Source organism: Crocuta crocuta, unplaced genomic scaffold (assembly GCF_008692635.1).
Source record: "Crocuta crocuta isolate KB4526 unplaced genomic scaffold, BGI_CrCroc_1.0 scaffold102, whole genome shotgun sequence".
Lineage (NCBI taxonomy): Eukaryota > Metazoa > Chordata > Mammalia > Carnivora > Hyaenidae > Crocuta > Crocuta crocuta.
The window spans coordinates 10,216,865-10,243,182 of record NW_027530019.1 but is presented as its reverse complement, the minus strand read 5'-3'; the positions used below and the strand labels follow the sequence as shown (position 1 = coordinate 10,243,182).

The window sequence follows — 26,318 nt, the reverse complement described above, 5'->3', positions numbered from 1 at the left end:
TTTTATATAGTATGTTACATTAATTTTACATTTTCATTGAAATGAAAATGAAATTTAAAATATTATAGAGAGGGTCACCTGGGTGGCTCAGTCCGTTATGCATCTGACTTCAGTTCAGGTCATGATCTCACAATTTGTGAGTTCAAGCCCCGCATCAGGTTCTGTGCTGATAGCTCTGAGCCTGGAGCCTGCTTCAGGTTCTGTGTCTCCCTCTCTCTCTGCCCATCCCCTGCTTATCCTCTGCCCCTCTCTCTCTCTCAAAAATAAACAAACATTCTATAGAGAATTTGCAAATCTTAAGAATATGAGAAACCCCTGGAGGATGCAGATTGCAGTTTGAGCAGTATCACTAGACACAATTGAAATCAGGTCCCAAACTCTATATGCTGATAGGCCTTTCCCAGAAGATCACGTGAGAAACAGGTAATAGTAGCTGCCTGTGGGGAGGTTGACTTTTTTTTTAAGGGAGTATTTTTTTTAAGTTTGTTTATTTTTATTTTGTGAGAGAGACAGAGCACGTGTGCAAGTGAGGAAGGGGCAGAGAGACAAAGAGCTCTGTCTCATGACTGAGAAATCATGACCTGAGCCCAAATCAAGAGTCAGACTGAACCACCCCAGGTGCCCCAGCTGACTTATTTTTAATGTACAGCATTTGATAGTGTTTGAATTCTTTGCCATGTGTTGCCACCTATTTCAGTCAACAACTAATTAGATCAGGAAGAAGCAACACCTTTGTAGCAGTTTGGAATTTAACAAGCTTAAATAGGCATCTTGAGAAGGACAATAAAAAATGGTATGAAGTATTTGAAGCACTTCACAGATACACAGGCATCAGTGTCTTCAAACTGTTCCTCTTCCTGCAGGTGTCACAGGACTTCCCATTTCTCCACCCCAGTGAAACCAGCGTCCTGAATCGACTCTGCCGGCTGGGCACAGACTATATTCGTTTCACCGAGTTCATTGAACAGTACACAGGCCATGTGCAGCAGCAGGTAGGTTGCTGGTCTCAGGGAATGGACACCTCCGGAGGTCAGGAGCTATGTCAAGTTTTGAGTGAATCCAAACTTTAATGTGAAATAAGTCTCAAGATATTATGAATATCTCATCATTGAAATTATTCAAGTGAGGGCTAGGTAACTAGCTCAGACAAGGGAGAAAATATACACAGGGACCGATTTAGGCAGATTAGTATAAGAGGAAAGATGCTTTGCTTGTGTTTCAGGAGACCTGAATTAAATCCATTTGAGCTGGACCAGACTTCCAGTTACAGAGGTGAAATCATAAAGCCTCATTTCAGATCTCTTTGCCCTTTATTCTTCTAACTACCTTAGTCACACAGAGGCAAGCAACTAAAATCTTTGGGCTTCATTTTTGTCATTTGTAAATAAAAGAGTTAGTGAAGGTGCTTGGGACATAGCAAGCACTTAGGAAATATCCATTGATTGGAAGTGTACACTGTTAATTGTAATTAATGGTGTAGAGGTCAAGGATTTGTGTCCTGCTCTATCACTTACTGGCCATAGTCTGCCTGGCAGTCACCTAATACTCAAAAACTAGAGCTCAGTTTACTTATCTATCAAATAGGGATAATAGTGCCTATTTCAGGGTCGGGAGGATTAAATAAAGTAATTCATGCAAAGTGCCTGGTACAGAATTAACACTCATATGTTTTTAAAGAGACATTTAAAGTTCTCTTTTGTTTTTATCTGTCTATAATTCTGTCCATGCTAGGTAAAAAGATTGCTGAATTCTGTGACTGATTAGTGATGACTGTTGCCAACCTAGAACAGTGATTCTGGTTGAGAAGGAAGGCAGGGACTTCTAAAAAGGAAAAGGAAGGGTTCCTGAAATAATGCAGTCAGTACCCTCTGTTACATAAGTTGGTCATCAGGCCTTTGGTGGGGTCATCTGTAGGACACAGGAGTTAGAGAATAATGCCTTATATTTTCATCTCTGGGACAGGGATTCTGATTCTCTCAAACTGATTTTTGCAAACAAGCTAAATGTGAGTTGAAAGTCTAATCAGTGCTATGAAATCAAATTAATGAGGGCACATGAATTATCAGAATTGGAACCTATACATGTGTGTGTGTGTGTGTATATATATATATATACACACACACACGTACATATATACATATGAATCAGTATATATATATATGAAAAGAAACCTATATATACACATACGTATGTGTATATATATAAATATATGAAAAGGCCTCTAGTTTTAGTTTCTTGTATATAACATTTAAAAGAAAAAAAAGCCTGCACTGTATTTGTGTGACTATATGGATTTTATACAATATGTGAATTCCTACTTTCCCAAATTCTAAAGATAGCTGTAGTGCCTCTTTTTTTTGAACAGTAAAAAGCATACTTAATTTCTCTTTCATTTAGTGATAAATGAAGACATTCAGTTCTCTGGAATGCCACAAGATCAAAATAAACTTGGCTAGTTGTAAGCCAGTCTGGTCCATTTCATCCTATGCCCATGCTGGTCTTACTATAGCTGTGAACCTTTATCTTCAGGAACTGCTAGTATCCTTTGTGGCGACCCCTGGCTACCCTGAGCTTTTTAACCTCCGAGTACAAGCTTCCTACCCCATTTGTTGTGGAATTCTGCCATTGTGCCTGCTGTCACCAGACCCTGATCACCTAAATCAGTACACAGCCAGAGAGGCCAGTCCTCATGGTCTTTAGTCCACTTCCTCTGCAGTTGCCCCTGTAAAACTACGAGAAGAGGCTCTTATAAAAAAGCTGCAGGTTTCCTGAAAGACAAGCTATATTTGTAAATCGGCCCTTGGTGAGAGTCCTATCACTCCCCATGTTGACTATCAGATTCATGCTCCTGATGAATTACCAGGCGAGGCAGGAGATGGGATTTTAGAAGGATTGAAGTCGTTTATTCACTAAATATTTATCCTGTGTTCAAAGAACTGAGCTAGGAGCTGAAATACAAAGATGAATAAAGTGTGGGTCCTGCCTTCGTGAAGCTCTTAGTCGTGAGAGGGGGGCATATAAACAAAAGTACAATTCACGCATTACGTAGAGATGTTATGAAAGCAACAAAGAGCGAGTGATTTGTTTCCCAGGGAGAGTTAGGAAGGGCTTTGAGAGAAGAGATGCTTGAGTTGGGTCCTGGACGAAAAGTAGGCATTTGTCACAAAGATGAGTACACAGTTATAAGTGGAACACATCCACATTCGTGGGGGTGAGAAGTAGAAGCAAGGCACATTTGGTGAGCTGTGGGTAGTTTGGAAATGAGAATCTGAAGTTGGAAGCAGTGAAAGATAATTTTAGAGAGTTAAGGGCCCGAATGTAGAAATCATTGCATGCCATGTAGGAGAGTTGAGATGTTATTCTGGGGCAATAGGAAGCCACTAAAGGGATTTCAGCTGGAAATGATCAGGTTAGTTGTAGAAAACCTTCACTGACAACCTGAGGTTCTACCTGGTTGTTTGTAACATGTAGGATGCTTGGGAAATTAAAATATCATCACATCTTAAAACGTCAGAACTCAAAATCTGCCTCTCTAGTCAGGGTTTCCTCTCACTGAAGCACTGTTCTGATGTGGAATTATTTAAGCAAAAACAGTAACACTAATAAGGGATAATGTCTTCCTCAGGTTTTAGAGTCTGAGCTATGAGGTTGAATTCTCTTTGTTTGATTTCAGGATCACCATCCATCTCAGCAGGGCCAAGGTGGGTTACATGGAATCTACCTACGGGCCTTCTGCACGGGGCTGGATTCAGTTTTGCAGCCTTATCGCCAAGCGCTGCTTGATTTGGAACAAGAGGTGAGAGAGATTTGAGAACAATGTCTCTGGGACAGCAGATTAGGGCACATTCTTGAATTTGAAATATCTTTGATGTAGTCAGGTAGTTAAGAGAGAGCTATTTTTTTTGTGGGTAGAAGATACAGTGCACTCTGTGATTGCCCAAGCCATGAGCAAAGTGGTGTGCTGATCATGGCAATGGTTCCTGAGTGAGTTTATGAGAGCCCTAGCTTTGTTGTTTTTTTTCACCTGAAAAAGAAGAATTAATAATCCATAAACAATCAATTCTCCATAGCCTAAAATTAACACTGAGCCCGTTCTCAGATTCCCATCTAGTTTCAGAGATCAAATGGATTCGAGATATCTCATATGGAGCCCTAATCACAGTGTTTTTTGTCGCAGTTCCTGGCTGACCCCCATCTGTCCATATCACATGTCAATTACTCCTTGGATCAGGTATGCTGCCCAAATAACAAAATGCCTTGGAATATGCTGATATTGTTAGAATAATCTAACTTAAGGGGTATATGACTGGCTCAGTTAGTGGAGTGTGCGACTCTTGATCTTGGGGTTGTGAGTTCAAGCCCCACATTGGGTGGAGAGATTACTTTAACATAAAAAATCTTAAAGAAAAAATGAGGAATTAAAAAAAGAATCTAACCTGGGGCACCTGGGTGGCTCAGTCAGTTAAGCGTCTGGCTTCTGGTTTTGGCTCAGGTCATGATCTCACGGTTTGTGAATTCGAGCTGCGCATCTGGCTCTGCTGACAGTGCAGAGCCTGTTTAGGCTTCTTTCTTTGTCCCTCTTTCTCTGCCCCTCCCCTGCTCTCCCTCTCTCTCAGAAATAGATAAATAAAAACCTAAAAAAAATAATCTAACTTAAGACATTATTTTTGAGAACTTTTTCCTTCTGGATTCAGAACCAAGCATTTTATATCTTGTATGCTTTCCTTGATCAGAGCTGTTTGGAAAGCTCCAAATTTAGTTAAAATCTAATATCTGATATTAACGCTCTATGTTGACTTCAATACCAACAATTATGTTAGCCTCAGAAATAGAAACTGCTTGTATCTGCCATTCTTCCTTTGCAGCCAACCCTCATATCAGATGGCCTTTGGATACTGGATCTTGGCTGTTCTGTGCTGTTGCCATCATTATGTGACATGGGACTATTTAGAAACAAAAGCAAATCTCCTGAGTCAGTTCTCACTAATTATTTTAATTATTCTCCACTTCGCAGTTCCAGCTCCTTTTCCCCTCTGTCATGGTTGTGGTGGAACAAATTAAAAGTCAAAAGGTGAGAACTTTTTTCTTTGCTGTGGGAAGTGCCAAGGATATAGTCATAATTAATTTCACCTTACATTCTTTTTTGAAGACCATAGTCTTTAGTAGTTTTTATTTATTAGTTGTTTTTTTTAATAATGTCTGCTTGGGTATCATGCTGTCAGAAATGCAAAAAATAAGCTATCGCTCCACCCTTAAACACCTCCTGATCCAGAAGATGGGGATGATGTTAATATATGTACCCCAGAATGCTGCCAGGTAAGAGAAAAATGCTAATGGTGATATTTGGAGGTGAGAGCATTTTGCATTAAGGATTTGGAATTGTTGGATATGGATTTTAAGGAGAAGCAGGAAGTTAATCTTTAGAAAGAATAATAGATTTAGGTTAGGTGCTAATTCTTTTGTAAGAATTAGATCATTGGGTAAAACCCGGATGATCCTTTTATTAAATATGCCTATTATCGCAAGTTCTTATTACATGCACTGAAAAGTCAGGGTCCCCAGTACTAGAAGAATGTCTTTTCTGAGCTGAGGTAATAATTGAGTGATAAATCCTTTGAGATTTCACATTAGAAGAAGAATCTGCTAGTCCATAATTGGGTGAAAAAAGACAAATGGATTAAATATGTTTAACTCTGTTTTGTTTTTAAACTGTTGTAATTGTGTCTTAGCTTATTAGGAGTCTTCACCTTGATAAATATAACTAGTTAATTAATTTGCCAGGTTGCCACTCCATTTTTTTGCTGTATAAGTATAGAAATTTTTAGTGTGCTGCTTTCATTCTGAGCCAGCAAAGCCAGTGGGGGAGGTGCTGTTTGGCCCTTCAAAGCTGATCACCCTCATCAGTTAACATTCAGCTTTTATTGTGCACTTACTGTACACCAGGCACTGTGCTAAGTGTTTCATGTACTTGAGCACATTCAGTTCTCTAAGGGGTCAGGGAGGTTAAGGAATGTGCTTAGGGTCACACGGATGGTAGGAAATAATAGAGCTGGGATCTAAACCTGGCTCTGTCTGCCTCGAAAGACTATGTTCTTAACCACTCTACTAAACTGTCCCCCGCAAGTTGGAGGGGACCTTCTAGGTAAGTGCTGGTAGTGTAAGGGTTTCATGCTTGGCCACACATCTCAGCTGATTTTCAGTTTCCACCGGCCACACGAAGGAGAGGAGAAACTGAGTAGGGGGGGTTGCACATGGGAAAATCTTCTGTCTTGCCAAGGTGGTGGTCGACAAGCCAGTGTGCTCTGGCTCTAGAGAGTTAAAACGTGAGGTGGTCAAGAACCTGCACCAGGGTGAGAACAGGGATGGTAACAGATACAAGGGATTCTTTTAGAGTGATGGAAATGTTATAAAAGTAGATTATGATGGTGATTGTACAACACTGTTAAATTTACTAAAAGTTGTTGAACAGTACATTTAATTCTGGGTGAATTTTATGGTATATAAATTATACCTCAATAATGGAGTTTTTAAAGAGAGAGAGATTGAGCCTGGGTGGCTCAATCAGTTAAAAGTCCGACTTCAGCTGAGGTTATGATCTCGCTGTTGTGAGTTCAAGCCCCGCGTCAGGCTCTGTGCTGACATACAGCTCAGAGCCTGGAGCCTGCTTCTATTCTGTGTCTTCTGGTCTTTCTGCCACTTCTCTGCTCACGCTTTATCTCTCTGTCTCAAAAATAAATAAACGTTAAAAAAAAGAGAGAAGGACATAGAAGAAGCAGATTTTTCAGAAAAGTGTATACCTTTTAAATAGTGTGGATTAAGCCTTAATCTGAAAAAAAGAGCTTTCTTTACTTCTTAGCTTGGAATTTTAACTATGAATGATTCTAGTTTCTCTAGTGCAGTACTTCTCAAACTTCATTTTACATTAGAATCACCTGGAATAGATGGTTAAAACCACGTGGAAAGGCCCTGTCACGGGGATTCTGATTCAGTAAGCCTGGAGTTGGTCCCAAGAATTTGCATTTCTTACAAACTCCCAGGTGCTGCTGCTGTTGGGGGTGTATGGATGAGGTGGGGAAGAGTAAGTAGAGTGGAGGGTCCGTATTTTTTTTTTTAATGTTTTATTTATTTCTAGGAGAGAGAGAGACAGCGTGAGCAGGGGAGGGTCAGAGAGAGAGGGAGTCACAGACTGAAACACGCTCCAGGCTCTGAGCTGGCAGTCACGACAGAGCCCGACGCAGGGCTCGAACCCACAAACCGCGAGATCATGACCTAAGCGAAAGTCGGCCGCTTAACCGGCTAAGCCACCCAGGCGCCCCAAGAGGGTCTGTATTTTAGAGAATAGCTGTTGTGATACTGTGATCTATAATAAAAATTTATAGGGGCACCTGGGTGGCTCAGTGGCTTAGTGTCAGACTCTTGAGTTCCACTCAGGTCGTCATCTCACAGTTTTGAGATTCTCCCTCTCCCTTTGCCCCTCCCCTGCTCATGCTCTGTCTCAAAGAAAAAAAAAAAAGATTATATATATTTCATCTTCATCCCCATTCTGGCACATAGCTTCTAAAACCTTTGGAATATCATAAGTGATAAGAATGATAAAGGTGTCTTGGTATTCATAATTGGCCACACCTGAGTCTGTGGTAATAAAATGATTTTTGGACAGCACCTGAGGATTGGCTGGTTGCCAGGGGAACCAAGCATTTGATTGGAAGAATACCCCTGACCTCTTTGGAGAAGGGGCTGGAGATTGAGTTCAGTCACCAGCAGTCAGTGATTTAATCAGTTGTGCCCATGAAATGAGGCCTCCTTAAAACCCAAAAGGACTGGTCTCAGAGAACTTGTAGGTCGGTGAACCACAACACTTCTTCAGGCTGCAATGCTGGGCCCACGCTCTACGGGGACAGAAGCTCCTTTGTTCGGAAACTCACAGTATGCATCTCTTCATCTAGCTGTTGATTCATATCTTTAGAATGCTTTTTAATAAACAGGTAATCTAGTGAGTAAACAGATTTTCTGAGTTCTGTGAGCCGCTCTAGCAAACTAATGGAATCTAAGGAAAAGGTCATGGTAACCTCTGATTTATCAGCCAGTCAGTCAGTCCTGGACTTGAGATTAGTGTCAGAAGTAGAGGGGAGGTCTTGTTGAACTGACCCCCTTAACCTGTGGAATCTGATGATGTTCTGGTAGTGTCAGAATAGAGTTGAACTGGGACACCTGGGTGGTTCAGTCGGTTAAGCGTCCAACTTCGGCTCAGGTCATGATCTCCTGGTTCATGGGTTCAAGCCCCGCATCGGGCTCTGTACTGACAGCTAGCTCAGAGCCTGGAGCCTGTTTCAGATTCTGTGTCTCCCTCTCTCTCTGACCCTCCCCTGCTCATGCTGTCTGCTCGCTCTCTTTCTCTCTCTCTCCTCTTCCTCAGAATAAATTAAAACATTTAATTAAAAAAAAAAAAGAATAGAGTTGAACTGTAGGACACCCAGGTGGTGTTAAAGAATTGCTTTGTCGTGTTGGCAAAACCACCCCTGCATACGTTGGAATTAGAGTCAGAATTATATGTAGATCTTCAGCCTCATTATCTGCTGGATTGTGCTCTCTGGGTTGAATATAGAATATGAGTTTGTCCTACATGCACTGTTAAAATGGAATCTAGTTTGACAAGGTTGTATTTTGCACAGATTCATGGTTGTCAAATCCTGGAAACTGTATACAAACACAGCTGTGGAGGTTTACCCCCTGTTCGAAGCGCACTAGAAAAGTAAGTTAAGGCTTAATGGGGATTGGGGGCAGGGGTGGGTGATCATTGCACTTGTTTTATTTTCAGGTCATCTCAGGTTTCCCTCTGGGAAAAGTTAAGACCAGGATAGAAAAGACCCATGTACAATGGCTCAGAAACTGCAAAAAGAATGTTTAGGAAGTGTTGAGGATCAAAGCTAGGATCTAGTCACCTAGATGATCTTGAAGCAGTGCTCTTTAATTTGGGGAGATCATTATCCTTGGAGAATTTCCATGACATGTGTCAGATAATGTAGCTATATCTAAATGTGTGCTTTGAGTAGCTGGCATTTCATATCAAGATCCTTAAAAATGTTTGTACTTTATAATTCCATAATGCCATTCTTAGGAATTATATCCTAACACCTCTTCAAAAGAAGAAAATAACCATATGCAGAAACATTCACTGCAATGTTGTCTGTTATATCAGGACATTAGGAAATTACCAGCAGCAGCAGAAAGCTAAATAAAGGTATATTCACTTGGTGTTCTATGAAGGTAAAATTAAAATGAAAAATACTGTAAATATAAATATTGTCGAAACCTCCAAAAGAAAACTTGCCAGAACATGCTTCAGGGACTTAATTCTCTATTATTGGGCCTTTTTTTTCCTAATAGAAGAATTGCATTTTGATTGTAGAAAATCCAGACCTGCAAAGAGAAGAAATAGATTTTCTAATCTTTGAGATACCCAATTTAACTTTTGCTGTATATTGTCTACAGTTTCTCTATAAATATACATAGTTTTTTTGCATGGAATATAAAATCTTACATAGATCCTGTGATTAAGTGCATGTTATATATTTGCAGGACCAAATTTTATAGACCAAAAACTCAAATGTGCAAAATGTAAATGGCCTCCAATTTGATTTTTTAAACTATTTTCTTAATGTTTATTTGTATTTGAGAGTGGGAAAGAGACAAGTGTGAGCAGGGGAGGGGCAGAGAAAGAGGGAGACACAGAATCTGAAGCAGGCTCCAGGCTCTGAACTTTCAGCACAGAGTCCAGTGTAAGACTCGAACCCACGAACTACAAGATCATAACCTGAGCCAAAGTCAGAAGCTTAACCGTCTGAGCCAGCCATGCACCCCTCACCCTGATTTGATTTTTTTTGTGATAGATTCCATTCAATTAGCTCATTATAAATAGCAGATTCAAGCTCTTATAGTTTCTTTTCTCCCCAAGTTATTTTGAAAATTTTCAGATCTACAGAAATTTGAAAGAACAGTATAATAAATACCGTATTTCACCAGCTGTTAACATTTGGCCACATTTGATTTTTCTCTTTCCCCCTGTATGAACTATGAAATACATATATATGTAAATATATATAAACATACACACACCCATGCACACCACATTTTTTTGCTAAATCATTTGAAAGCAGATACAATGCTTAACTTATAAATACTTCAGCTTGTATCTCTTTAGAAAAAAGGCTTATACAATTTAAATTCTCTTATATAACCTCAATGTCCTATCATACCCCCAAAAGTTAAGGTTAATTCAACAATATATTTTCCAAAAATAAATCCAAATGTCTCCAGTTGTCCCCCAAAAGTCTTTTATCATTGTTCTGTTTTGTACTCTCAGATGCAGTCTGTCCTCTCATGTGGCTTTTGGCAGTCACCTCTCTTTAGTCCTCTTTCATTTGGAACAGTGCCCTTCTTTGCCTTTTAAATCTTTGATGACATTGACATTTTAAGAGTCCTGACCAGTTTAGAGGCACGTTTTCGGGGAGCTTGGGTGGCTCAGTTAAGCATCCAACTTCAGCTCAGGTCATGATCTCGTGGCTCATGAGTTCTAGCCCGGCATCAGGCCCTCTGCTGATGGCACAGAGCCTGCTTTGGATTCTCTGTCTCCCTCTTTCTGTCTCTGTCCCTCCCCTGTTTGCATGCTCTTGCTCACACTCTTTCTCTCTCTCAAAAATAGAGATTTAAATTTAAAAAATAGAGGCACATTTTCCTCTTTGTAACTAAGATGTTATCTGGGGAATGATCCTTTGAGACCATGGGAATATCCCTTTCTCCAGCAACCTTTCTGCATTTTATAGGATTACACTTCTTCAGGTATACCTGCCTCTCACATAGTGCATCTACTCTCCCTATGTGACTCCAACAAAAATAAAACAAAACTATGTTAGCCAGAAAGATGCTTATAGGCACATTTAATTTTAACAAAAATCCTGTTTTGAAACTCCTTTATACAAAAGGAGGAAAGAAAATGTGCCTCTTCTAAAAACCCAGCAGAATATTTACTGAACGTTCAGACTTCAGCATGTAGACTACAGGTGTGGAAATTTAATCGTTTATGTCATCCACAAACATTTAAGGTAAAATAGCACAATTATTTTTAGCCTAATTGGGCATTTCCGTTCTGAGTCATCCGACCTCTGTTCTGTTGCAGTTCAGAGCACGTTCTCTGTGCAGATGTGCGCTTTAGCGTCTGCTTCTCTCAGGCCCCTCCTTTACTCTCCACTCAGGATCCTGGCCGTGTGTCATGGGGTCATGTATAAGCAGCTCTCAGCCTGGATGCTGCATGGACTCCTCCTGGACCAGCACGAAGAGTTTTTTATCAAACAGGGTCCGTCCTCCGGCAATGTCGCTGCCCCACCGGAAGAGGACGAGGAGGATCTGGGCATCGGGGGGCTGACCGGAAAACAGCTGAGAGAACTCCAGGACTTGGTGAGAACGCAGCAAGGAGCCTGGTGTACCCTACCAGGAGCCCGAGGAGTAGACAGCTAGATGACCGTTCAGTGATTTCTGCCCCTGTCCCCAGCTCCTCCGAGTCGAAGCACCTTTCACAGATCCTTTAGATATAAACACTTGAACTTGGCTTTATCTTAGCTGCATTCTTCATACCTAACTTAATGTGAGACTACAGAATAGAAAAAATATTTATGAGATTCCTTTGTTTCCCCTTGTCCCCTTGTATATGCATTTATGAGGTTAGTGAGTCTTTTAGGTAGTCGTGTAGTTACCCTATAGCTTTTAAGTGCAGCTTGGAATTTCTAGTAGAGTCCCAGAAGTCTTATATTGTCTTTATTCATCCACCAATCTATTTATTCATCCATTTATCCTGCTACAGCGTTTTATTGAATGCCTGTTACAGGCCAGGCACTGTTCTAGGAGAGTTACTGGGTGTTTAACTGAGTAGATGAATAAAAGGTAGCAGACCCTGTGCTTAAGGAGCTTATTATTTAGTGGAAGACCCAGAAAAATAAACAGTGAATTACAGTGTATGAAGTGCTTTGCAAAGAGCAGGTATGGGTGTTCTCAGAACTTAGAGTAGCTAGAGAAGGCTTTTCAGTGGAATGGATGTCTAAATTTCAAAGAGTTTGGGAGGAGAGGTTAAGAAATGTTCCAGGCAGAGGGAAGGATGTATAAAAAGTAGAGACCATGAAAGACCTGGCTTATTTGAGGAACCTGTAGTAATTCAATTGAAATGGTCAAATAAAGGCTGAACTACAAAGTACTAGAGACAGTGGAGGGGAGGGAGGAAGTGGTAATCGATGACCATGTTGAGGTAAGATCACGTAAGCCCTTGTAATCAGTGGGAAGGGATTTGGACTTGAACCTCAGAAGAGCTGGGAGCCGTTGAAGAATTTTAGGCAAGAGGTTAACAGTCAGACTTTACAATAGATGACTCTGGACACTTTGTGGGGAAATTATTTTTTAAAAAATCAAGGGTCACCTGGGTGGCTCAGACCATTAAGCGGTCGACCCTTGATCTCGGCTCAGGTCATGATCTCCTGGTTCATGAAATCAAGTCTTACATCAGGGTCTGCTCTGACAGTGCAGAGTCTGCTTGGAATTCTCTCTTTCCCTCTCTCTCTGTCCCTCCCCTGCTCATGCTCGCTCGCTCTCTCAGAATAAATAAATAAACATTAAAAAAAAATCAAGACTAGCAGCAGGTAGGTCAGTTAGAAGAATGCTGGGGACACTTAGGTGAAAAATAATAGTGGCCTAAACCAAGGGTAGTAACAGCAAATATGGAAAAGAATAGAGAGGATTGAGAGAGATTTAGCAGGTGGAATGGGTAGGCTTTAGTGATTGGAGAGGAGTCCAGAAGAAGAGTCAAGAATGACACCTAAGTTTCTGCCTTCAGTAGCTAGGCAGGCAGAGATGATAAGAAATGTGTATGGCAGATACTGAGGGAAGAGGATGGATTGAATATTGGACATGTTGAGTTTGAGGTACTTGCAGGAAGTGTTTTTAACCTGGGGCTCACGGGTGGCTTCAGGAGTTTCTGTGAAATGTATGTTTCTATAATTATCTGGAAGGTCCATAGCTTTTATAATGTAGAGTCAGTCCTAGGATGTAAAAAGATTAAAAACAGCTGTTATAATGATGAATTCAGTGACCGAAGAAGATGAGATTGTCTAAGGAGAGTGAGGAGAACAAGAGGAAAAGGGTCTGGGCAATCCCTCGAGGACCACCGGCACTGGAACACCAACCAGATAGGGCGAACAGCAGAGCTCAAGGTCAGGATTGTGGAGCCCAGAGTTCCTGCTGCGAGGTGGAGGATGAGGATCAAATCCAAAGCAAGTCTTTGTGTATCAGAGTCAGCTGGAGAGTTTATTAAAACACTGATTGATGTCTAGGCCTCATCCCCCAAACTTTCCTAGATCTGTGGAGGGGCTTGAAAATTTGCATTTCTAACAAGTTTGCAAGTATGGCTGATACTGCTGAACCACGAGCCACAGTTGGAGAACTGCTTGGCTAAATCACTGGGGTTACGTATTAGTAAAGAGCTGAGGGCGCCTGGGTAGCTCAGTCCTTTAAACGTCTGATCTCACAGTTTGTGGGTTCGAGCCCCATGTTGGGCTTTGTGCTGACAGCTCAGAGGCTGGAGCCTGCTTCGGATTCTGTGTCTTCCTCTCTCTCTGCCTCTCCACCTGCCCTGTTCTGTCAAAGATAAATAAATATTTAAAAATTAAAAAAAAAGAGCTGGGTAGAGCAAGCATATGTACAAGACAATAAAGTCACAGACCTCTAGACCTGGAAGAAATAAAGATTCCATGCTACAGGTAGGGAAACAGAATTCCTGAACTACTTACTGCACAGGGTTTTACATAGTAAAGGCAGAGTGAGGACTAAAGTCCTAATGTTAAAAACGACCTTTAAGGGCGCCTGGGTGGCTTAGTCGGTTAAGCGTCTGACTTTCGCTTAGGTCATGATCTCGCGGTTCATGGGTTCGAGCCCCGCGTCGGGCTCTGTGCTGACTGCCAGCTCAGAGCCTGGAGCCTGTTTCGGAGTCTGTGACTGGCTCCCTCTCTGTCTGACCCTCCCCTGCTCACGCTGTCTCTCTCTCTCTCTCTCTCCTAGAAATAAATAAAACATTAAATTTAAAACAAACAAAAAAAACCTTTATGATTTCCACCTTGCTCTCCTTCTATCTGAAAATGGAGATGTGTGGACATCTTTCGACTGGTTATTTAGGCATTCAGACTTCAGATTTAAAGTCCTTCTAGAAAATATAAATCATGGGCTGGGAGAGTTAGTGATGTTTTCTTGCTTTCCCCTCTTCATACATCATGTCTGCTACGGATTCTGTCCTGGAGTAGCGCCTGATAGAGGAAGAGAACATGCTGGCACCGTCTCTAAAACAGTTTTCCCTACGAGTGGAGATCTTGCCATCCTACATTCCAGTGAGGGTTGCTGAAAAAATCCTGTTTGTTGGAGAATCTGTCCAGATGTTTGAGAATCAGAATGTAAACCTGACTAGGAAAGGTAAAACTCTCCTTGCCCTATGTACCCTGTCTTCAAAGGCCCTTTCTCATTTCACCCAAAGAAGGCCCCAAAAAATGCCTGGTCAGAGTGAATGGCTGCTAAAGTTTACATACAGAATTGGCAGCACACCATGACAGGCTTACATGAGAAGCGGGTGAAGGAGTCACATGACTGGGATTGGAAATCCTTGCCTGTCTCTCTGCTCTCTGCCTTCCTTTAAAGCACCTTCCCTATTTTGCAGGATCCATTTTGAAGAACCAGGAGGACACTTTTGCTGCAGAACTGCATCGTCTCAAGCAGCAGCCACTCTTTAGCCTGGTGGACTTTGAGCAGGTGGTGGATCGTATCCGTAGTACCGTGGCCGAGGTTTGTATTTCACAGTATATTTGCTTAGGGAGAAAACAGATTAGTTCTCCAGAAACTGAGTACCTGACTTCCGTTGCTTCTTGATGTGTTTAGAACTCAGCTTGGAGGGAATTGTTTTCAAGAGTTGAAGGGCAAGAAGTTTTCATTGTTTTTTTAATAATGTTTGTTTATTTTTGAGAGAGAGACAGCACAAGGAAGGGAGGGGCAGAGAGAGAGGGAGACACAGAATCCGAACCAGGCCCCAGGCTCTTCACAGAGCCCGACGTGAAGGTCAGACTCATAAACAGATCATGACCTGAGTTGAAGTCAGATGAAGGTCAGACTCATAAACAGATCATGACCTGAGTTGAAGTCAGATGCTTAAGCAACTGAGCCACCTGAGTGCCCCAAGAAGTTTTTAATAATAGAGGCAGAACTTCTTTAGTCTTTTCACACCTGACAGGAGTTGGCTAGTTAGCTACTTACTTGAATAAAGGGAGGGCTCACTTTCAAATTCAGACCATTAGCATTTGGAATCTGTCAGTATAGTTGGCAGTAACTGTAAGGAATCAACTGATTCTGGGTAAATTTAGCATCTCACTTATATTTAAGATGGCTTTACTGCTAAGTCTTTCATTTATGGATATAATAATCTTATGAGGAATGTAGAATAAGCATTATTTTTCCATTTTTTATAAATGAGTGAAATAGAAAGCTAACTTGTCTAGCGTTGCACAGTTAGTAACAAAGGTGACATCACAAACAGGTCTTGTGACTCCTATTCAGTGTTCTTTTTTTTTTTTTTTTTAAATGTTTGTGAGTGAGAGAGGCAGAGCACGAGTGTGGGAGGGGCAGGGAGAGAGGGAGACACAGAATCTGAAGCAGACTCCAGGCTGTGAGCTATCAGCAATGAGCCCAACATGGGGTTAGACCTCACAGACTGCGAGATCATGACCTGAGCTGAAATTGACTGCTGAACCAACTGAGCCACCCAGGCAACCCTACTTCGTTGTTCTTAAGTGAACTGTGCTTCATCCACCAGCTTAAATTGTGACCAGTGATTTTTCAAATGGGCATCTGTCCTGTGGCTTAAAATAAAATTTGCCTCCCAGGTGTGTGATAAGGTAAAATGAGATCTTTGTCAGGCAAATGTTTTGTTTGCTATTATTAGTGGTTTTCAAGTTTGCCTGTGCATAGAATTGCTTCGGAAAATCTTAAAACGTGCATTTGTATCAAATCTTCACCTCCAGAGATGCTGACATGTAGATCTACATCAAGAGGGAGCGAGTAGTTACTTGCATTTATACCATCCAACTAGACAACCAACCAACAAACCACTGCAGGCGATTTTGAAGTGTACCTGGTGCGCTGGCTGCGGTATCTAGAACTGCTAAGAAGTTTAGCATCAGATATCCTCACATTGGAAACATAGTAATCATTCATGAATGTGATTTCCTTTTCCAGTCTCTGTCTCAAAAATTCTTGGCATGGGAGACAGAGCTGTGATGTAGACGGAATATTAGATCTTAAGGTATCAGTCACTTCATTTGATTCTTTGTGGGCAACTAAAGATCTACATGCTCTTGTCCCTTTGTAATGTCAAGATGCTGCTCCTCCTCCGTCTGTAGCCAAGACCGCTCTAGTCTAAGGGACGTTTTCTTTTATGAAATCTATTTCTGTTCTCTTATTATTCTTGTGATAACTCTGGAATTAATTTGTGAAGGAAAGTAAAATCTTAATGAATAATACAAGATTTCAAAAACGTTTTTTTCTTGTGAAATTCTGAAATGCAGATATTGCTAGAAATTACATTTCCAGTTTGTAAAAAAATTACAGATGAAGAACTGAAGTTGAGACTCTTTGAAGTCTTTTAGAATTGTGGCTAATAGGCTTTTTTGAGAGGTATTATCTTAACACTGATAACAACTTATAGTAATGAAAATAGTTTCCTTTTTAGAAGGAAAAAGCGAGGAGTGTCTTACAAATACATATCATACTCATCCCCTTTTTGTTTTCTCTCTCCCTCCTTTTTGATTTTTTTCAAAAGTATATTATACTATATGAATTTATTTATATAAAGTTCAAAAACAGTTAATATAAAGTTTAATAGAAATGTTCAAGTACAGAACTAATCTGTTGTTAGATGTCAGGATCATATTTGACCTTTGGTCAATAGAAAGGGCAGGAATAGGGCTTTTGGGGTGCCACTTACAGAGGTGTGTTCAGTTGGTGAAAATTCTCCAAGCTGTAAACTTCTGATTTGTGTACTTTTCTGTATGTTGTTTTAGTATTTGAGTGAAAAGATTTTTAAATTAATTCCTAGATATGTAATAGTTGGTTAATTTTTTAGTTAGCTACTGTTTTTATGTAGAGAAGGAGCAGTATTAATTTTTGTGCATTGATCATCTGCCTAACCACTTAAAGTGGTTTTTTTAGTTCTCATAGTTTATTGATTTTTCTAAGTCATGATGGTATCATTTGCAAGTAAGATTTACTTCCAATTTTAGACTTTTGATTTTGTTTTTTTTTTTCTTACACTCTTGGATTTCTAATACTACATTAAACAGCTCAAGTGACAGTTGATATAAATTGTGCAGGCAATGCTGGTAGAGGCAATGATGAGCATTTTCCATATGTTGGCTCTTAAAGGTCTTGAACCTTCAGTTTCTCTTACTCTAATGTTTGCTGAAGGCCTTTGTCACATAAGTTTCTTCTTCTTAATTTGCTATGAGTTTTATTCCTAAACAGATGATGAATTTTATCAACTGCATTTTCTAGGTCAACTATGGTACAGTTTCTTGCTCAGAGTCCTTTTTTCCTTTAGTCTACTCATATGGTAAATTCTGGATTACATTTTCAGATGTTGAATCTTCCTGAGATAAAGTGTACTTGAACATTTTATTTTTTTTAATACACTGTAGGATTCGGTTAGCCAATACAGCACTTGGAATTTTTGCATCTACGTTTACTAGTGAAATTAGACTTTCCCTGTTTTGTTCTCATGTGGTTATGGAATAAAGAATGTAGAAACCTCAGGAAATGAGCAAGGTCTCTATCACTGTTTTCTGTTTTCTAGAACAATTAATATAAGACAGGAGTTGTTACTGAACGTTTCATTGAACTTACCTGAAAACTTATCTAAGCTAGTTGTTTAACAAGGGGAAATCTTTACCAATTGAATGAATTTAAATCTATGTTAATCTGTTCAGGATCATGATTTCTCATACCAATTTTGGTATTTTCTACTTTTCTAGAAAGACCCATTTCATCTCCATTTAAGTTTTTAGAAACTCTGTCCGTAACTATATGTTTTGCTTTGTATTTTCTTTTAATCTTTTACTGTTGAGTCCTGCTAATCTTTTCAAAGAACCAGCTTTTGTTTTTATTACCTTCTTTTTTCCTCTATCTCATTGATACCTGTTTTTAATTTTTTCTTTTCTTTTTTTTTTTTTTTTAGTTTTCTGTTACTCACTACCAATTTCCAGGGTTGAAAACTTGATTTTCTATTTGTAACCCCTATATCCTAGGAAATCTATTACATAAAGCTTTCCATATTGCTTTGACTGTGTCTCACAAGTTTTTCTGCATGAGTGTATCCATTATCATCCTGTTCTAAATGATTTTTTTAAGTTTATTTTGAGAAAAATATGGAATGCTTCATGAATTTGCATGTCATCCTTGCACAGGGACCTTGCTAATCTTCCCTGTCATTCCAGCTTTAGTGTATGTGCTGCTGAAGGAAGCACTCTTAAATAATTTCTGATTTTCTTTTTAACCCCAGCTATTTATTCAGCTTTGATTTTTATTGCAGTATAGTTGGAAAACATATGTCTATAGATCAGTCCTTTGGAGTTGAATGAGGCTTCCTTTATGGATTGATGTAGGGCCCATTTTTATTTTTAGTTTTTAATTCTGCATGTGCTCAGCAAGTGTATAGTCTGTGAGTCTAGAGTTCTATGCATGTTCTAATGCCTCATTTCCAGGCATTGTGTTAGGTGTGTGCCTATTTCTAATGAATATATATTTATTTATTGTTTTTCCTTTTATGTGTATGNCATGCATGACCCTGAGATATCAAGACCTAAGCTGAAATCAAGAATTAGGAGCTTAACTGACTGAGCCAGCCAGGCACCCCTTAAATATGTATATATAAATATATATTTTTTTAATGTTTTATTTCTTTTTGAGAGCAAGACCGACAAAGCACAAGCTGGGGAGGGGCAGAGAGAGAGGGAGACACAGAATCCAAAGCAGGCTCCAGGCTCCGAGCTGTCAAGACAGCGCCTGACATGGGACTCAAACCTACAGACCGCGAGATCATGACCTAAGCTGAAGTCAGACCCCCGACTGACTGAGCCACCTGGGCACCCCAAATATATATACTTTTTTTTTTTTTTTACTTAAATTCTATTTTATTACTTAAGTTCATTACCCAACTTTCATTACTTACCTGTATCTTCTTCCATCCTTTATTTTCAACACTTTTTACCCTCCTGGCCCCCAAGCAGCCACTGAACTACTTTCTGTCACCATAGATCAGTTTGCATTTTCTAGAATTTATAACAATGGAGTCAAACAATACATACTCTTTTGGGGGAAGAGGTGGGTCAGGCTGCTTTTCTCATGATTATTTTGAGATTAATCCATGTTGCATGTATCAATAGTTTATTCCTTTTTTTAAACATTTATTTATTTTAAGAGTGTGCGCAGATGAGTGGGGGAGGGGCAGAGACGGAGAGAGAGAATCCCAAGTCAGGGCTCAAACCCACAAACCTGAGATCATGACCTGAGCCGAAATCAAGAGTCAAACACTTAACCAACTGAGTCACCTAGGCACCCCTGTACAAAATCATTCTTTGTAGAAGTTTTCACTGGAATGAAATTTTACCCCTATTGTATTTTTTTTCCACAGCATCTCTGGAAGCTGATGGTGGAAGAGTCAGATTTACTGGGTCAGCTGAAGGTAATAGCTTAGCTGCCTTTAAACTCTTGAAATGATGCTGGTGGGCAGTGACTTATTCTCTAGGCTGTCTTGAGAGCAGCAGTGACCTGTACCCAGACTTGCTGAGTGGCCTCACAGGTCCTCATCCAAGGACACAAACTCTACCTAATGTTACAAATGTCTGGAGTACAAAGGTTTGGTGTTTACTTTCTTCTGGCACAGTATTGTGTTGTCACTGGATAAATGATACCAAAGACCCACCCATTGCCCTGCCTTGAGCGGTTGCTAAGTATGTCCCTTTGAAATGCCAAAAGCCTGTATCTTTTTTGGGCTGGGCTCACACTATGAGATTGGAAACTTTCTGTGTAATTGGGCTAGTGAGGAGCTCCTGGCCATGCTGCATTACTGAATTATAAATTGGAATTCTTTCCACAGATCATTAAAGATTTTTACCTTCTGGGACGTGGAGAACTGTTCCAGGCCTTCATTGACACAGCTCAACACATGTTAAAAACACCACCCACTGCAGTAACTGAACATGGTAATTGGCCTGTGGGCCTGAGAATGACCACTTTATTGCAGTTGTAGGGTTTCTCTTGACTGCTACTGACCTGGTTAGTCTGTTCCACATAAGAGCGGCCTGATGAGTTACGGAGCCATGTTTCCCAAGATGGAAGGCCCTTCAGGTGGGCTGGACACGCAGGTCATTGGGAGTAGCCTCTTGACCCTTCCTGGAAGAGTGGGTGCAAATCAGGTATTTTATCAGATTATAGTCCTACCTTCCTTATGGGACATACTGGGACTTAATGCCACTTGTGTTAGAAATCTTTAGGTTGTGAATGATGGAACTTAAATTGAAACTGAACTAACCCAAGTAGAAAAGAGGAATTTATTTGCTACTGTATCTATAACTCCAGTGAGATAGGAATATAGCTCAGCCTCAGAACAACTGAAACTAGGGACATGAATATGGTTAGAATTCTCTTTAACATAGTTGTCTGCACCTCTTTCATGCTCTTTGATGGCCTTCCAGTCCCATTTGGAAACATGGCAACAGTTCCCAGGAACTACCTCACAGTGTCTAGTGGAGGAGCCAGATCCAGTCTCTCTGGAGCAAATGAAAAGATTCCAGGAAAGGGTCTTTTTTTTGTTTTGTTTTAATGTTTATTTACTTTTGAGAGAGAGACCGAGGGAGAGCAGGGGAGGGGGCAGAAAGAGAGGGAGACAGAATTCCAAAGCAGGCTCCAGGCTCTGAGCTGTCGGCAGAGAGCCTGGCGCAAGGCTCAAACCCATGAACAAGAGATCATGACCTGAGCCGAAGTCAGAGGCTTAACCGACTGAGCCACCCAGATGCCCCTCCAGGAAAGGGTTTTGATAAGCCCAGTCCAGGTTATATACATACCTCTGCAGCAGAGATGGCAGACATTAATGGGGCACCTGGATGGCTTAGTTGGTTTAGTGGCTGACTTCAGTTCAGGTCATGATCTCAGAGTTCAAGCCCTGTATTGGGCTCTGCTAACAGCTTGAACCCTGGAGCCTGCTTCCAATTCTGTGTCTCCCTCTCTTTCTGCCCCTCCTCTACTCACACTCTGTCTCTTTCTCTCAAATAATAAACATTAAAAACAATTTTTTTTTAAAAAAGATGGCAGACATTAAGATATGCCTCCTTCAGTGAAGTGTTCAGCCTGGACTAATGGGAATGCTCACCATTCCCATTCAGACTACATGGGAGAGTTGGGTAAGGATCAGAATCAAAAAAAGAAAATGGAAAACCAACATGGTTACCATTTTTCTAACTCTATAAAATGAGATGTCCACTCTACCCACATCAGACTTTTTTCATCTCAGATATCAGAAAACCCAATTCAAACTCCCGCAAAGGAGAAGAAAACTTTATTCTCATAACTGAGGTCGGAGTATGATGGCTTTAGGCAAAGTCTGATCCAGTGGCTTTCTCGATGACGTCAGGACTTGGTGTCAATCCATCTTTCACCTCTGCCTTTTTTCTCAGGCCTGCTCCGTATGGTGGCAAGACGGCCTCCAGCTAAGCTCACGTCCTGCTAAGGCCTTGTTTATCTCAAAAAAAAAAAAAAATCTTTTTCAGTCTGAATAGAACCTCTGCGTTGGCCTGGCTTGAGTCATGTTCACATCCCTGAACAAAATAGTGTAACAAGGTAGAGAATTCCGTTCCATTTGATCATGCCTGGGTCACCTGCTTATGCCTAGGATCAGGTTTGTCAACCCCACTGAACTACACAGATAATACTGGGAGGGGTGAGTCTCTAGGGAAAATCGGGTGGTGTTAGCAGCAGGAGGAATGCATGCTAGTTAGGCTAAACCAACCTGTCTCCACCGCATCCTGCTGTTAGTGTCTAGCAGGCTGGAGGAAAGTCGGTGGCATCCAGGTCTGTCACGTAGCCTAGTGTTCTCGTCAGCGCATGTGCTCTCTTGCAGATGTGAACGTGGCCTTCCAGCAGTCTGCACATAAGGTATTGTTGGATGATGACAACCTTCTCCCTCTGTTGCACTTGACGATTGAGTATCATGGAAAGGACCATAAAGGTTTGCTGCTCCTTCTTGGATCTTTCTGCTCTTACTGGTCATCGTCTGTTCTCCCATCTCTGCTTCCGTCCACCTCCACGGAAGCCGTATCATTTTGAACCTTAGAAGTCACCTTGTCCAGTGCCCTGTTTCATACGGGAGAAAAGGGAAGTCCAGGGAGGCTAAGTGGGATGCTCAGGCCATGGTTTTCTTTTTGTTTTGTTTTCGTCCTTCTGCCAGAATGCTCTCTTTATTTCTGGCCACCAGATTTTAAGGATGAAAAAAGAATCTAGAAGACCTCCTAGAGAATCTCCCATAGAATTTCCTTGCCTTCTGCAAGTCCCTTTTTGTCCCTTTATGCTTCTGACCCTGCAGGCTCAAGTGACCACTCACTTCATGAATGTGACTCACCTTGCAGAAGCTCTGGTTCTAGGTTAGCACAGCTGTCTTTTTGCTTCTTAGCAGATGCTGCTCAGGCAAGAGAAGGGCCTTCTCGGGAAACTTCTCCCCGGGAAGCCCCTGCGTCAGGCTGGGCAGCCCTAGGCCTCTCCTACAAAGTGCAGTGGCCGCTGCACATTCTCTTCACTCCTGCTGTTCTGGAAAAGTGAGTATTTCTGAATTTCTCATGGGCAAATATTACCTACCTTACTTCCAAGGGTAAAAATGAACAGGAATAGGATTGGTGGGAGCAAGATAACCACCCAGCTGGTGGTTGTAAGCAGTCTGTAAATCGGGGGTTACAAACTCAGATGTCTTCGTGGACTGGACAGAAGACGATAGGGAATGGCGGGCGCAGGATGTATGAGAGGGTCAAACCCTTCAAACCATCAGTGTGGTGGTGGTGGTGTTTGTTTTTCAGATTTTGTTTTTTAGGTAATCTCTATAGCCAACATGGGGCTTGAACCTAAAACCCTGAGATCAAGAGTTGCATACTCTACTGACTGAACCAGGTTGCCCTGCTTTTTAAAAATTTTTTATTCTTTAAAGTTTATTTATTTATTTTGAGAGACCGCACACACAATGTGTGGAGGGGGGGAGAGGAGATAGGGGAAGGAACAGAGAGAGGAAAGAGAGAATCCCAAGCAGGCTCCTCACTGTCAGTGTAGAGCCCAGATTGGGGGCTCTAACTCAGGAGCCCTGAGATCATGACCTGAGTGGAAATCAAGAATCGGACGCTTAACCTACTGAGCCACCTGGGTGCCCCTGCTGTTGTTTTTTTAAGTTGCAAGATAAGCAGTTTACAGGCTTCCAGTTTGTGCTTCTTGGAAGATGCAATCTTGGGCACCACATGGAGAATCTGGCCTGTTAATTCCATCAGACTAGCAACTTTCCTAACTTGTGTAATATTTTGTTGATCTTCTTGGGAAGACTTTCCAAGCCCAAGTGTTTGCCATGCACTGGAACCACCTCCATGCCCACAGGGAGAAGCAGTGGAGACAGCTAAGCTGGGGGTGGAATAAAGGAGCGGGACCAGGGTTGTGAAAGACTCTTAGATCAGCTGTTATGTATCATGAGAGCTTGCCACGTGCTGTTGCTCAGCTCTGTCCAGGACCTCATGTCCCCAAGCCAAGGATAGAGAACTCTAGGGGGAGGTGGGAGAAGCATGCTTGGCTTGTGGTGGCCTGTGACATCCACCCCCACAGCATTTTAGGAATTTCTCAAATCCTATTACAGGTTAGGGCACTGGCCCCTGCCCTGGTTGGAGGATGGAGGCTATTGCCCTCAGGCTAGATGAATGGAGAAAAGGAAATAAATGAACAAAAGGGACTCTCTTCATCTCTCTGCTCCTGTTCACAACCCTCTCTACTTTTTGGGGCAGAGAGGCTTGCAGTATGAGAGACCAGGCATGAGCTGTCAAAGACAAGGCCGGTTGAGGGAGATTCTGTGGCAGGTTCAGAGCCCACAGCGCACCTACGGAAGCCACATGGACCTTATCCAAAGAGTCTCCACAGCTCCCAATGTCCCACAGGCCAGCAGTACATTGCCTTCCTGACGTATCAGGCTCTGAACACCCTTGAAGAAATCAATCTCAGATGTATTTTTTAAAAACCTTTTATGAAAATTTCCAAATATATACAAAAGTATGGACTATAATCTCATGTATACCTTATCCAGCTTCAGTAACCACCAACATTATGCTATTTGTTTGTTTATTTTTTGCTAGAAGCTTTATAAAACAAATCCCAGACACATCATTTCACTCCATCACTTTGCAATTCAGAAAAGGCATGTTTTGAATGTAACTACAATGCAGTTATCACACCCAGTAAAATTAACAATAAGTCCTTATCTGATACCTGGTCCACACTGAAATTTTGACAGTTATCTACAAATGTCTTTTTTTTTTTTTTTTTTTTAACAAATGCCTTTTTATGTTTGGATTTGTTCAAATCAGAATCCAAACAAGGTATACTATTTTTACTATGTTGTTCCATTAGAAATAGATGATTTTAAGTGTTTATTTTTGAGAGAGAGAGAGACAGACAGACAGAGCATGAGCAATGGAGGAGCAAAGAGTGAGGGAGACACAGAACCTGAATCAGGCTCCAGGCCCCAAGCTGTAAGCACAGAGGGTGGGGCTCGAACTCGTGAACCATGAGATCATGACCAGAGCTGAAGGCAGAAGCTTAACTGACTGAGCCGCCCAGGTGTCCCAGAAATAGATGATTTTAAAAACCAAATCAGATTGGTTTCTGCAAGCCTGCCTACAAACAAGTAAATTTATCCGATTCCACTAGGAATCTGCCTTTCTTTGCATGTGTCTTCTTGTGCAAGGCTCAGCATTAGGCAACTGGCCCCTGAGCTTGCCACGAGGCAGGAGTTAGAGCTCAGTTAGGGAGCCTTCTATTATATTCTCTCTTTTTTGGGACAGAGAGTCAGGTTAACCAAAATCCTTGTTTCCTAACACATTATTATTGGTCCCTGTAAGACCTTCCTTTTTACACATAACCATAAAATCGCTTCCCAGTACCAAAACTGGAACACAGATAGTAACGTCCTTCTGCCTGTGGTGGTTCCCAGTCTCGCTCCCTTGGCTTCCTGAGCCCAAGGTGACCACTCTCCTTCATTCACATTTTCTCTCCTTTTTATATTTAGTTCTATAACATTTATATATATTCCCTAAAAGTATGGTTTTTTTCTAGTTGGTTGTTTTAAGCATTATAAAAAAATATATCAGGGGCGCCTGGGTGGCTCAGTCAGTTAAGCATCCAACTCTTGATTTCAGCTCTGGTCGTTTTCTCACAGTTCATAGGTTTGAGCCTCACAATGGGCTCCATGTTAACAGTGTTAAGCAGAGCCTGCTTAGGATTCTGTCTCTCTGCCCTCTCCCCTCTCTCAAAAATAAACATTTTAAAAAGTGTATGTTATCTGGGATTTATTTTTTTTTATTCAAAATCACATTGCTGCGAGTACTCTTGAGTTGTAGAGCTGAAGTGCATTCACTTTGATAGCTCTGTAATGTCCACCATAGCAATTAAAGCACAATTAGTTCATCCCCATCTCTAGCCATTCTCATTTCCTTCCTGCCCTGTGGGGGAGGGGGGAGGGGCGGCAGGCCCAAAGCCCTGGGGTGTGTGGCGCAGGTGAGGTGGGGAGTCCAGGCCCCTCTGGAACAGCCGGACGGATGTGTCTGCCGCAGGTACAATGTTGTCTTCAAGTACCTCCTGAGCGTGCGCCGGGTGCAGGCTGAGCTGCAGCACTGCTGGGCCCTCCAGATGCAGCGCAAGCACCTCAAGTCCAACCAGACTGACGCGGTCAAGTGGCGCCTGAGAAACCACATGGCATTCTTGGTGGACAATCTGCAGTACTATCTCCAGGTCTGTAACGAGGGATGAAGAGAAGGAAGGGGTGTGAACGGAAGCCTGGGAGGTTGACGGCAGTTCCAGAAGAGGGACTGCCATCCTGCATTGGATGAAATGCTGGGGTTTGAAACAATTCATAGGTTTTGTCGTGGGGTTGGGAGGGATTCTTTGCAGCATTTTAAAGG

General features: G+C 41.5%; 1 protein-coding gene, 1 long non-coding RNA gene and 1 other non-coding gene across 4 annotated transcripts in view; 1 reads left to right on the top strand and 2 right to left on the bottom strand.

The window, feature by feature from the left end:
* Positions 1 to 26,318, top strand: part of TUBGCP4 (tubulin gamma complex component 4) — a 36,174-nt gene that overhangs the window by 5,552 nt on the left and 4,304 nt on the right. The window contains exons 2-14 of one of the 2 annotated variants that reach the window (XM_077764570.1): positions 864 to 992; positions 3,674 to 3,796; positions 4,178 to 4,231; positions 5,015 to 5,071; positions 8,673 to 8,752; positions 11,253 to 11,454; positions 14,337 to 14,502; positions 14,744 to 14,868; positions 19,760 to 19,810; positions 20,225 to 20,330; positions 22,244 to 22,351; positions 22,796 to 22,934; positions 25,971 to 26,148. In XM_077764570.1, the coding sequence (XP_077620696.1) occupies positions 864 to 992; positions 3,674 to 3,796; positions 4,178 to 4,231; positions 5,015 to 5,071; positions 8,673 to 8,752; positions 11,253 to 11,454; positions 14,337 to 14,502; positions 14,744 to 14,868; positions 19,760 to 19,810; positions 20,225 to 20,330; positions 22,244 to 22,351; positions 22,796 to 22,934; positions 25,971 to 26,148 (1,518 nt within the window). Of the gene's footprint in view, positions 1 to 863; positions 993 to 3,673; positions 3,797 to 4,177; positions 4,232 to 5,014; positions 5,072 to 8,672; positions 8,753 to 11,252; positions 11,455 to 14,336; positions 14,503 to 14,743; positions 14,869 to 19,759; positions 19,811 to 20,224; positions 20,331 to 22,243; positions 22,352 to 22,792; positions 22,935 to 25,970; positions 26,149 to 26,318 lie in introns of both variants that reach the window. The other variant, XM_077764569.1, reaches the window with a different exon arrangement.
* On the bottom strand, positions 9,350 to 22,220 carry LOC144231915 (uncharacterized). The gene is made up of 3 exons (XR_013335237.1): positions 22,133 to 22,220; positions 20,401 to 20,520; positions 9,350 to 9,420 (listed from the first exon to the last, which is right to left on the bottom strand). It is a non-coding gene; the product is annotated as an uncharacterized LOC144231915 (long non-coding RNA).
* On the bottom strand, positions 18,489 to 18,593 carry LOC144231998 (U6 spliceosomal RNA). Its single transcript, XR_013335280.1, has one exon. It is a non-coding gene; the product is annotated as a U6 spliceosomal RNA (small nuclear RNA).